General features: G+C 37.4%; 1 protein-coding gene across 3 annotated transcripts in view; it reads left to right on the top strand.

The window, feature by feature from the left end:
• Window positions 1-9,207, top strand: part of LOC133520700 (uncharacterized) — a 45,696-nt gene extending 36,489 nt beyond the window's left edge. For all 3 annotated transcript variants that reach the window (XM_061855332.1, XM_061855324.1, XM_061855317.1), the window contains 5 exons: window positions 784-954; window positions 1,602-1,794; window positions 1,986-2,166; window positions 3,383-3,514; window positions 8,426-9,207. In XM_061855332.1, coding sequence (XP_061711316.1) covers window positions 784-954; window positions 1,602-1,794; window positions 1,986-2,166; window positions 3,383-3,514; window positions 8,426-8,533 — 785 coding nt within the window. In that variant the 3' untranslated portion in view covers window positions 8,534-9,207. The remainder of the gene's footprint in view (window positions 1-783; window positions 955-1,601; window positions 1,795-1,985; window positions 2,167-3,382; window positions 3,515-8,425) is intronic.
• The last annotated feature ends 4,749 nt before the right edge of the window (window positions 9,208-13,956 follow it).

Genomic DNA, 13,956 nt, shown 5'->3' with positions numbered 1-13,956 from the left:
TTCAAATCTTATAGGTATACATATAGCGATTTTTGTATTCTACATCAACTAAGTAATCAAGCATTTTCATTCAAAAAGAGCCATTTGGTGAAGTGGGGCTGATGAAGACCAGAACGGAATTCTTTAACGACGCGTACTATTCAACGTTAGTTGATTTGTCTTCTTCGTTAATTTGCTTAGCAAGCAATATGCGCTAGCAACTGGGGGCCAGCCAAGGTGACAATCATAGATCGACAAACACCAAACGAAAAGTATCAATCAACGATTGTCATCTTGGCTAGGCCCCCTAATATGTTTGAAGTCAGTGCCAAGACAAAATGGAACTCCATCTGACGGTGGACGTGGTCACCCGAGATGGTGATAGTAACTCGTGATAAAACAACGCAACCTCATTGTGTTTGTGTCCATTAGAATTGTCTTGATGAATTGTGTTGTTGAGTTGATGAGTTGACTGTTGTGAGATAAGTACAGTCAGTGATAAAAGCTTGTATCAAAAGTGAAAGTTTCTACTTATACAAAAACTTATTAAACAATAAGTAGAGTCAGGCAGCGGCAATGTATGGAAGAGCCATATTTGGATTTGGCGTAGCACTTGACGTGATAACTAGGCATGGTCGGACACCAGTTAAGTATTTGTTTGTTGTACAAGTGTGCCAAGTTTTTATTTAAATACCGCAAGAGGCAAAATTTTGTACGATGTACTAAATTCTACGAACATGTCATTGATTAGCTGGCGCAGAATAGTCTTGCCGAGCAGATGAGAAAAAAACATGTTTTTGGCAGGCGACAACCCCCGGCTGGCGTGTCGGGAGATGTCTGCGGCAAGGCAAGACGCCGCGGGCTTGCCGGCGCGGCGTGGCGCCCGCTTCGCTCGCGCCTGCCACTATGCTGATGTGACCACGATTAATATTGCGGTCGTTATTATTGGTGTTATTGGGATGTTACTCTTTCTTGGTATGTCTTAACGTAAATTAGGTATGCTTACAATTTCTCGAATATGGATTAATACTTATATGATTTTCACAACACGCCACTGAAAGGTGGGGTCCGTAAGCACTCCGTATTTATCTGCATGAGTGATATCTACTGCATATAATATATCTAGTACTTTTACTAGAATAATAATAAAATATAAGTGATACATTTATTCATTTTTCACTCACAGAGCCACAAGTTGTTAATAATGTTAGTATTTTCTTCAGTTGAGTTATCTAGGTATCGATTACTTATGTCGATATTTCATTTTGTCAATCCCTTTGCTAGATTTTTTTTTTAAATAAACCAATATTTGGGGACAATCTTACAGACTATGTACTACTATGTGTATTGAGTACTAGGCCACGATATACATTACCTATATAGATAAATACATACTTACATATGTACACAGAAAACACCATGATTTAGGAACAAATATCTGTGTTCATCACACAAATAAATTACCTTACCGGGATTCGAACCCGGGCCCATCGGCTTCATAGGCAGGGTCACTACCCACTTGGCCAGACCGGTCATCAAAGGTCGTCTGGGTACTCTGGGTATACCTAGACGTACTTACTAATTATTTTAATAAATCAGATTTGAAAACTGTTCTCTGTCAGGCGTGTTGAAAGGTCTGTTGGGGCTGGTATGGCCGCGAGCCGGCGTGTGGGGACTGGACTGGATCCTCGAGGAGCCGAAACCTATCGACCGCTATCGCGAGCACTGTTTACGCACCCGCCAGGTGGTATACGATACCAAGGGCTGGCCGGTGCATCCGGACACTCGCAAGAGGACAGTCAGAGTGGTCAGCTTGTACGTTTTATGCTAAAATTAAGTAGGTACATAGATTCCAGTTTAGGTTGTTTTCGGTACCTATAGTTGCAATAAAAAAATCCCTGAAAAGACGTAACGATACATCTTAATTATTTTGAACAAAAGTACTTACAATATAAAAGATACGTTGGATTCAGCTAATAATGACTAACTTTGAAAATATTTTTCAGACCGGTGGAGTTTATGTTGAATGTTGTATTTTTTATGGTAACTCCTGGGTTGGTAGCAGTAGACACATTGAAGCATTTAACGAAAGGCAAGTCATGCCACGCATCTGTAGCCGTTGGCAAAAACAATGCAAAACTGCCCAAACGTTCGAAGGAAACATTAAGCCGTCGTCACGAATCACAGGTATTTTGATTAGCCTCATTAAACCCTGAGGACCTACCGCCAACATCGAAAAATCGAAGATCGTTATCTGCCTCTCGAATATACAAGAGCGATAGAGAGGCAGATAACGATTCTAGATTTTTCGATGTTGTCGGTTTACTCGCACGTTAGCAAGGCAAGGCCACTTTGATGTGTGGTTTAGATTGTATTTAGAACAAAGCAAAATATATCAGCTTGATTTATTAATTAAATCTTCACAGAATTGTTTCCATTTATTAATAGATACAGGACTTTACTAAAAATAATTACCTACGTAGAATGTCTATGTAAATTATTCGTGCCTATTCAATATTTTGACCTAGCCGTTAGGAATTATCACACTACCTATACACCGTACATTTCAATCGCGTTGAAATTTCAACTACAATAAATACATAAACAGCAAGGAAATGCACTTACACGTTTTAATTGTCTATTTCATTTTAAATAGTCGTCAGTGAAGTGCACTTCCTTGTTCTTAGGGTCACAAGCGGCTCACGCGCTACCAGCGGCTGCCGCGACGCAGTTGGATGACTCCCGGGGCCGAGGACCTCGTGACGACTGTATGGAAAAATAATTCTTCAATTATTGCACGGAATAACGTCAAAAGTGTAAGCTATCGCTTTACACATTCAAGGCATAATAATTACAAGGGTTTCTTACCTAGAGCGAAGAAGCGCAACGCAATTAAGGGCGGGTTGCACCAAGCCTTACTTAATTTTCATTACAAAAACACTTTGAGGATTCAAACCGTTTACCTACTTTGTGGGTAACTTGGATAATCATGTTTAACCTTTTCGCCGCCATTGACTTGATATAAAGTCAGAACAGGCACGTTTATATCAAGTCGTGGTTTTGGTCAGGTTTGTTTACGTGCAATTATTGACGTGGCGTTGATGACACTTTAATACTTCATTGTCGTGGCGGCGAAAAGGTTAAAGGATGACTCTCGCTAGATCTGTTCGAGTCGAGGCCGAGGCGTCCGAAACTTTGTTTTCTATATAGAAAGCATGACGAGATCACCGAGGCTTGCTATAGAAAACGAAGTGTCGATCGTTGCGCCCGGACCCGGACCGATCCTTGATGCAGGTCTTGGATTAAGAGGTAGTACGCGGCCTAAGTGCCTGCTCCTGAAGCGCGCATAACAAAAATGTGTCGCACAAACAGCAAGGAAGTTACTTATTTCCTTTCCTTCCAGTTATTTCCTCTAGTGCAACACGAACACCAGCGGCCTAAGTTAGGCCCTGGCCTTGCATCGGAGAGTAATTCTGACCAAGAAGACACGGCCTTCGTTCTCATGCGCATGAAAGAGAGCTCGGAGTCACTTGCTGTAAGCTTACAAGGATTATTCGTATAAGTACATAAAAGTCCGAGCCACACCGCTTGCTTGTGCAGGACGTGTGCGTCGACGTAAGCGTGGTGCAACAGCAGTAGCAGCAGTACTCCTGTCACACCAGCCGGCCTAGCCAAGGTCACAATCGCTATCGCTTCGACAACGAAGCACTTCGTCTCTTCATCACTCTTCCATATTAGTGCAACAGTGACAGTTGCATTTCGATCGATTCGACCTTGTCATTCAGGCAATGTCACTTGGAGTAGCTGTTACCTTTATTAATGCTGATATAGTACAATTATAAGTCAATTGTCAATTTAGCCATGTAATTTGTGCTCAAATTAAAGTTATATCAGCATATTAGCAGGATATAGTGCTGATATACAGCAATTTGAAGCTGACATGATAATAGGACCACTGTAAAAATCTAGTTACACGGAACCTTGGTGCTACTTGGGGTTAAACTGTAGATCCTACTGCTAATTTTTATTTATTTATTCTATATTATCTTCCTACCTTCTGTCTTTTAAGTTGAACTGCTTACGCATACAATACATAAAGGGGATGTCCTATGGGTTGGTCAAATGTAGGTACGAGGTTAATAGGGTCCCCAGCAAGCTCGGTTCTCCATACAAACGTAGCTTTATTACGCTCTCATTTTAAAAGGACTAGCTAGATTGCTCTGAACCTTTATACTTAGGTACAATACGATAAGGTATATCTAGTACTGTAATTAGTTTATGTAGCTTCAGATACCATAGTTAAAAAATACAGCGAATTTAAGTTTTGTATGACCGAGTGTTAGTCAAGGTCTCCGTTACAGCTTGGGTTAAAATGCTTTCGTAATGTCCAGATATTTTTCTACAGGTCGCAATTCTCAACCGATTCTCGTGAAATCTTATGAGCAGTGTGCATTTTCTATGATATAGGGTAACGGCGGCTATTAACGCGGGTATCAAAATCGACGTCTAACACCGCGGTGTTTACAAATACGCATTTTGCAAGCAAATAGATTTATTCCCTAAGAAATAAAGAATACACAAAACAAGCTCATTCATTGGTCTATTGTGTCCATTAGTGTGCATTTGTGTGAGTGTAACAAAAAACTCGCGATTCGTCAGTTTGTGCGACGGCGGCGCAAGAACCGGTTGTTCCATACAGACGCGTGACACCACAGGTAAGTGCACTCCAATCTTACTTAGTGTTTTACGTAATAGTTATGGCAAATAAACTAGTGCAATGCCTTTTAAGAGGTTGTGTATTGTTTTCTACACGATTTTGAATTACTTTTAACTTAGTTTTTGACCGGGAAATACGTTTAAAATTGAAAATAAAATACAGCGGTGATAGGCGCCAATTACTTCTATGGTAAGTAATTCCGTGGTATGCCACGGTAATAGAAAAAGTGGTAGTTTTGTTATTTACTCTTTAGTTTTGGTACAAATTATCAATTTTATAATTTCTTTTATTTATTCCAATCTTGATCTATTCACGCTACTAAAGAGCTATTTCCGTGGTATGGAAAGTATTCAACTAACCCTTAATTTTTAACAAAAACTTCAGCACCAATTTCCTTGTTTCTATGGGAACCCTTAATCTGACAACTTTTTTTTATTTTGAGTTAAAACCTAAAATTTACTTGCCAGTTATGTGATTTTGTCTTTACAAGAAGCTTGTAATATACGTGTTTGATTTGATTTGAATAACCATCTGTGTTTTATTCTTTTTATGGGTCGGAATTAGGTTTGATTAAACTCCAAATTAAGCCTATTACCGATGGTATGATCAGATTACCCTCGGTAATAGAATGTATAGAAATCTATTACCGACCCAGAGAAATATCGAATGGGTCGGTAATAGGCTCTTAAAGAGTTATCTATTACCGAGTGACTATTTGGTATTGTATTGAAATATCGCATTTAGGGTACCGCAAGTACAGATTTCGTTGATAAAATTTAGACTTCAGTTATCATTATCAGATTTAAATTCTTCTGTTTTCTGATTCAGTTATTACTCTGACAAGGAAGGGTACCCAACTGCCGGACAATTCCGATTAGATTTTTTTTTTATATATAATTTTATTTATACAGTAGTCCAAAATCTCACACATGATTTTTTTAGCTATAAGAATCAGCAATAAGAAAAGTACTGTGATTTGTTAGTTATGAACGGGTAAATTATAACACATAATATGTGAGAGACTTTATTTAACTTAATTACGTTATCAAAAATATTAGAAATAAAAAAAATCATGTTTTTGTATATAGTCGAAATTTTATAAGGTGCACGTTTATCATTTCACTGTGGTAAACTGTCACTCAGGTGGTAAACGTCCAGCTTATAAAATTTCGACTATAATTTACGCTGTGCCTTATGAGAAAATGTTACTTACTTGTTTTTTTTTGTGCAGCTAATTATGTCAGTAAGACAAATTCTTATCAATCTTTATAGCATTTAAAAATTACTTTATTTAATAACAGGCAGGCCTATTTGTCATATACGTCCTTAGTAAAACTTTACTATAATAACAATAATTTTTGTTGTTTTACATGTAAAACATTCAACTTATAACTTGTTATACAGGTACTCGTGGGTACTTGGTAAGTTATTGGTAAGGTATTTGATTGTGCCAAAGTGTAATTATAATCTCTTCGAATATATCTCTTATTTTTAAACATACTCCTATAGTTTTATTTTTTATTTTTGTGTCATTATTAAACTTAATGACACAAAAATAATATACAGAACCCACGTCGTTATTATTGTTTTAACCCTCGGTATTAGGTTTCGAATTTTGAGTTTGGTTTCTATTAACGAGTGCAGAAAAATCATGCCAATTGTACCCTCGGTAATGAAAGCTCAATTCGCGATAATAGAATCACAGCCTGTCCCTTGCCACGGTAATAGAAGATTTGGTCATTTTGGCTTCAAAAAATATTTTAATACATATAATAACCCAAAATGAATCCAAAAACGTGTGAAACGGAAAGTTCATTAAATGCTCTGATGAAAAAAAAATATTCCTGGCTGTTAGACAGCATTGATACCCTTAATTTTTGGATCTCTTTTGAAAAGTTCCTTAACTACCACGGTAATAGGTGCCTTTACCCTAATATATTTTTTGTCGATTCTTTTTTTGGATTTTTTAAATAGCGGAGCCATTTATTCAGTTTTAAGTTATGTTTTCAGTGTTACGGGTAATTATTCCTGTTAAGCACTAAGCATCCTCCGCCCCACCGCTGACCCAAAACTGACTGACTCCCTTATACCGCGATCCCTCACCTCACAACCCGTCTACCCCTGATCATTGAACCCCTCGACCCTGAACCCTCAACTCCTCAACCGCAAATCCCCGAACCCTCAACCTCAGACCCCTTCTCCTAACCTTCGACTCCTCAATTTCTAACCTCCATCCCCTCAATTCCCAACCTCCAACCCCTCAACTCCCTCCCTCCCGACCCATTAACTCACACTCCCCTCAAACCTTGACTCGTCGAAACAGCCCCCCGAGCGCATGTCGGACTAAGTTCAGTGTAGTGTTCCGTAGTTACCCGTCCGTTACAATAAGCATTATTGAAAGGGGGCTATTGTTAGTGTTGGTAGGAACTTAAGTGTTTTGAGTCTAAATTGAAGAACTCGACTTGTTTTTATGAGCCTCAGAGCTTAAAAAACTTCTGAGTCTTTTAAGTTCCGAGTCGAGTCCTTTATTGAGTCTTTTTTAACCTCAACTTAAAAGGTTATAGGTTTTACCTAAACAACCGTAAAGGAAATAGGCGTTATTGTATGATTTATGCTATGCATATCCATGAATTTTACATAAAGACAACGCATTTCGAAGTTATTTGTAATAAAATTACAAGTTCTCCGAAAAGGACTCAAGTCTCTACAAAATACTCGGGTCTCTAATAAGTTTTGTCGAGTCTTAAAGCAGAGGCCTCAAAGGACTCGAGTCTTAACCAACACTAATAACTATTGTGTAGATACGTTGATATTATTTAGGTAAGTATAAAACAAGCAAAAGGAAGTATCTTCGCATCACTTTTAGCAGGTTTAAAAACGGCTTAGCAGATCATGTTCGCCACAGTTTTCGTGTAGTTTTCATTGAGTCTTTATTAGACTATACTTTCATGTACTGTGTCGTACTCCTACGGTAGAAAAACAAATCTGGTTAAAATTCGCTCCAAGCACAATTTGAAAATTTGCAGTCCCAGTAACATACTACAATGACAACTTGGTACATATTGTAGTGTATTTAATAAGTAAAGTGAATAATTATGTTGATCATTGGCAGACTTGTTTTAACTTCAATTGTTTTTTCTAAAAATTGTGAAAAACTGAAAGTTTGGGGGAAAATGGCAATAACCAGTTATTTCACCTTCTATTTTTCTACCTACTTCACCCAATAAATTGTCGTTGCTTTATTTTTAACTTTCTATGCCATCTTACGTTTACTTCGTCAAATCAAATTAAACTACCTATAGGAGTAGATAGGATTTCATTACATTATAGGTACAGTCAGCATCAAAAGTAGCGGATCAAATAACGTTTCATAAGTAAGTAACTACCATTCTGTAACAGCTTAACAAAATGTCGGAGTGTGTTGATGTCTTTAATATAGAACAAATAATACTGTAAAAGATATACTTTTGAACGCGAATTTTAGAAATTCTTCTATATCTGGAAAAGTTATCCGGAATATCAGATACTTTTGGCGCGTTGTTTCATCCGCTACTTTTGATGCTGACTGTACATATGTAGGTATAGTCTCTATACCAACTTATGTATACTTCAACTCAATCGAAAACTAGGAAAATGTAATGTATAGATAGTAAAAACAGGTGCAAGTATTGTAAAGTTTGTAAATAAAATTTGTAAACCAATGTTTGTTAAATGATCATTTAATTCCAGAGAAACCAAGTCAACCTCGACACTAATAACTCGCCTATTGACGCTACAAGCCACGTGACAACCACGCAGCCATCTCCAGCTGCCAAGAAAAATTTTAATCAGTCTTAGTTCTTTTTCAAATATGTACACTCATATATTAGCTCACTTACGTATACGTACTAGACTAGGGTAACTTACGTATTTTATTTTAAGTTCCTGACGACAGACACTCCTCGGCACGGAGTGAAACATGTCGAGCGTTTTTAGACTTACTTAAAAATAAGTGAGTGACCCGTTTTTATTAATATATTTTATATTATGTCTGTCTCACGAAACCTTCAGTATTGGTATTTTTTCTTTGTATGGACTTGAGGGCATTCAGTAATAGTTACGAGTAGGGATGTCATGTTTTTATTTTTAAATATATAGTTTTAAATAAAACTACTGTAACGGATTATAGTTTTTTTTAAGCCTGTCCAGGCGGGACAAGTGAGTAGCCAATTTGATCAGATATTGGCAATTTGTATGTCAATCTCATCTAGCGTCCATACCACACACATTAAATTGTCAATTTATTTATGATGAGATTGAACGAAAAAGCTGTTGAACCACGGGTCGGGAGAGCGTCTGAACACCTACCCACCCTAAAGAGAAATAAGCGCGAAGTTTGATCATTTAATCTTATTTAGATTTTCCTAATATACCGACTTTTTCTACTGACATAGCTTGCATAAAGAGCGATTTAATAAAAGCCGTACAGCCGTACTATTATATGCCATCAAATTGGTTTGAGGGTTAACCGCCTCTGCATCTGTCGCTCGAATATGCAAAGAGTAAAATAAGTCTAAGTAACTATTGTTGAAAGCGTTGTAAGTCGTAAGCCTCGTTTCCAGCCGTGTAGTAGGCGCTTAATGCTGCAAGTTTTAACAAAGAAGGAAGAAGTTTTACAGTACATATGGTGCTACTATACCGTCTATACCGCCCTAGTGCGGTAACTAGCACTATACGTACGTATGTCAAAGAAGTCGATTTTAATCATGTTATATACACAGACCTGTCAAACGCTTCGCTTAAAGACCAAAGAGTAAAGTAAGTATTTAGAAAAAGAGAGCCTTCTTGAAGCATTTTAAGGAAATTAATTTCGAACCGCTATCTCTGATTTGCATCCGAAACTAGCTATGTATGTGTGCGTGCACATCTACATATGCATCCTTGTGTAGGTACTTTCGTACTACTTTTTTTCAAAATTTATTTACTTTTATTAAATAAAATTATAAAATAATAATTAAAATACTTAAAATTATAATTAATCTAAACTAAACTAAATCTAAAAAAGCTGCAGCAAGGTCTGCACTAGGAGGTAACTGCCAGCTCTCCGGTCCCCAGTTGCGTCCCTGAGTTTCTTTGAAAGGTCTCTAAAGAGATTCAGAGCGCCCGACCTCACGGACCCAGGGTCTGGACGCCGAACGGAACAAAACTGTATTCGGCACCGAGACCGCGGTATTTCTCCACCTTTGCATTTTCAGCCGCCTCCGCAGCAGCTGCCGCCCTTAACGAGGTTCCGTGGAGATGTGACGGGGCTAGGGTGTCCACCCAGGTTGCATCCCACACCAGCACCCGCTCCATACTCCACGGAATCAAGGACATCCCGTCAGGTCTCTTGCCGTCACTTCTCGATATGCCGGTCTCGGACACTCGCACATGTTGCCATTGTTGAAAAGATACCATTGTGGTAGTAATAATATCAATATACGAATGAAATTAATAACCTTCTTATACTATTTTAGCGCTATATTCAAATTACGATTCTGATATCTTTAAGTAATTTGCAATTAATTATGATGCTAATATTATTAACTAATTAAAACAAGCATGTAAGCAACAAAAAAAACTTTAAATTTAATAACTTAATAAGGTAGAAAATGTAGTAACTTTGAATCTTTGAATATTAATTGGTATCCTCAAAATGTCGTTAATGCCCCAAATTAATGTCGTAAATTCCTAGCATTGATACGTATAATATTGCTAAAAAATGGTTGAAATGAAAAAATGAAATGGTTGACGGGTTGTAGGAGTGAAAGCTATACTGATTGGGGAATGTCTTTTCACAGGTAAGTGACAATTATTCAATTTTACGATAAAAATACAAGACTATTTTGTCAAACTTATTAGGGTGACAATGATGTCGGCACGATATTAAGTGATATTAATCACTTCCGAATTTGTCCACTCCAACATCGTCATTTTGCTAAGTTGTCACTTTATGGATTCCGAAGTTGACTACTCCCTAAACAGTCATTTCTCTATTCGTATTTAAATCTGTAGTAAAATATTTCCTTCACAACTTAACTAGATGGAGACCCGGGGCGGTTTGCCCTTCGGGCATCTGGAGCTACCTAACGAACCTAACTACGCTTTTTTAGTGTAATGTTTTCATGGACTTCACACTAAACCAATAGGTAGGTAGGTTAGGTGCGTTAGGTATGTAGCTTCAAATGCCCGAAGGGCAAACCGCCCATAAATTATCAAGCGGACAAGTTAGGAAATAGACTAGTTCGGAAGTGGTCAAGTTAGGAAATAGTCAAGTTTGGAAGTGGACATGATAAGAAAGAGACAGGTTAGGAAGTAGACAAGTTTGGAAAGATACAAATTAGGAAGTGGCCAAAGTCGACCGGAGGGAAACCGCCCACCTAAATATTAGATTCCGTTTTAGTCAGAAAAAACGGGATATAATTTATCCGGACGAAAGCGGAATTTGACCAAAAGTCCGTTTTCGTCCGACAAAAAATAGGCTATAATTTATTCTGACGAAAAAGGAATCTGATGAATATGTCTTATATCGTAATAATACTCATACCTATAACATTTTTCTAAAACAAATACATTTGAAAAAGTAGTCGATAAAGCAGTCAAACACCGATAGATAATTAATATTACGGAAAGTGGAGATAAGGAACGACATCTCCATGTACCAAAAAGTGTCATCAAAAAACTTTATATAGGTGGCGCTACAATACCTAGAGTACTTGAATAAAAAATTCAAATCATAGACAGCGCAATTCACTCCGTCAATAACGCCTAGGTTCTAAGCTACTCTAGCACTACTCTGGAGAGATTTGGAACTATTATTTATAGCTGACAGCTGGACACTTTTGCAACAGTTCTACCATAACAGATGCCACTCCTCTTATTAATATGTTGTAACAGACATCGCTATTTTTGATCCCACATAGACAATTTACACACACACTTGCATTTCATTTTTGGTTGCACTTTTGAAGTTTGACAGTCGTTCTTGTTCATCCTATTTCTATGATTATATATCGATAATCTCTACACTGCGGAACGGAATAGCGATTAAATGAAGCTTCGATATCTTCACTAAAATTAACATCATAGTAATGCTATATAATGGATTAACTTTATGAAATCATAAAATAACTCAATTATTGCGGAAAACATATTAAAGTTGGTTTTGGCCGGTGTGCCATGGATTTTTTGGCGTTGATTATTGTAATATTGAATTCACAAAATCATACTGGTTCCTTTAGTAAAATTAAAATTGTAAAAAATGCTGATAGTTTATCGATATAATTTTATCGACAGGGCCCACAGCATTTGGTTACTCATTGTTAATCGACTTAATCGTACATTAAATGGTTGGTGTGTGAGGCTACGATGACAGCTGGCTTAGACTCCATCTTTAGGATTATTACATCTATTCTTAAAAATAAAGGGTTGACTTTGGCAACACTGTGTCTACCAGCTGTCAGTGTCAATAGAATTATAAGCTTACCACGCGATCACGATCATTAAAATAGTTGTTGAACTTGGAGTAGGGTGTGGAGATCGGAGTGCGGGACGGGTTGTGACGTTTAGAATCTTCTCGGCTCAAATTTTATTTTATTCAATCTAGGGGGGAATTTTATGTAAATATTATTTTATTTATTTATTTGTTCAATTATTGTATATATGTTAATATTTCATTTTGTTGGGTTCAGTTCGTTTACATATGGCCGGCAGAGTGATGGGTTCTTCTAGCCCATCACCCAGGCCGGCCGATAATCTTACGATGGAGTCAAACTCCCCTTTAAGTCCTCCGGCGGTAGACCGCCAAGCATCAATCTCTCCTGATATGGAAGACGAGTACGTTTTGGCTAAATCGTCATCCCTTAAAAGACCCGCGATTAATTTAAAGGAGACCTCGACTGACATTCCAAAAAAAACAAAAATAAGTCAATCGATGAAAACTCAAGCGTCAGCATCGCCCCCCATTGGTAGGCAGTGCTATACTCAATCGGACGTTGGTCCATATGTGATTCACGTGCAGATGAAGTCAGATTCATCTCCTGATAATGCACATGACGTTACACTACACCCCGTGAAATTTGGGCAATATTTGTGCTCTAATAATGTTAAAGGTCTGCTCGAGGGGGGAGTCCGTAAGATAGGCAGGAATCGGTTAAGCCTTGAATTTGCTAACGGTCTTTCTGCTAACAGGTTCCTAGAAACAGTCAATAAAGAGAACTCTCGTTACCTTGCGTTTATCCCGACTTTCAACGTGGCAAGAATGTTTATTATTCGAAATGTTCCCAAGGATCTCTGTACCTTATCTAAAGAAAATCTTGCAAACCTAAACTCATATACTGACCCCAACCTGTTGACAGATATTTTGATAAGTAAATTAAGAAATTGCCTGCTAGAAAATACTATCACTACATTAATTCCTGCAAAAAAACGTATAATTAAGCCTTGGATTACTATGGGAGTTTTACGTTGTATCAGAAACAGAAATAATATGCAGCTGAAATTACGGTCTGATCCAGAGAATATCACACTTAAAATTACATATAGAAGATATCGCAATTATTGCAATAACCTCATTAAAAAACTTAAACGAGCATATGACCAAGAACAACTAAATAAAGCTGGTAAAAACCCTAAGTGTCTGTGGCGAGCCATAAATAACATAACAAACCGTAAACCGAAAAACACAGAGAGCATTGAACTACTCGATATCAGAAACTCTCCAACTGATGCTGTGAACACGGTAAATGAGTACTTCGCCTCAATCGGAAAATCTTTAGCTGAAAGTATTTTAACAAACAATTCTAATATTTCTTACAATTCTAATCCAGCGGTAAATCCCTTACTATCTTCTTTTGTATTATTAGACACAGATTCCAGGGAAGTTTACACGACTTTAATGAGTTTGAAATCGAATAGTGCCCCGGGTTGGGACAACATTTCTGCAACTTTTTTAAAAATGGCTAGTGCTGTAGTTGTTCCTATAATAACTCACCTTATCAATATCTGCTTTAAGACCGGCATTTTTCCAAAAGCACTTAAAAAGGCAATTATAACTCCAGTGTACAAAAGTGGCAACAGAGATGATACATCCAACTACAGACCAATTTCCGTTTTACCCGCTATCTCTAAAATATTAGAAAAAATACTTAACAACCGCATTCTAAACTACCTTACAAACTTCAAAATACTATCAGACAATCAATATGGCTTCAGAAAAGGACTATCTACAGAAGATACAGTAA

This window comes from Cydia pomonella, chromosome 1 (assembly GCF_033807575.1).
Source record: "Cydia pomonella isolate Wapato2018A chromosome 1, ilCydPomo1, whole genome shotgun sequence".
NCBI classification, from domain to species: domain Eukaryota; kingdom Metazoa; phylum Arthropoda; class Insecta; order Lepidoptera; family Tortricidae; genus Cydia; species Cydia pomonella.
The sequence above is the reverse complement of the archived record's forward strand: the minus strand, read 5'-3'. Positions and strand labels throughout refer to the sequence as shown.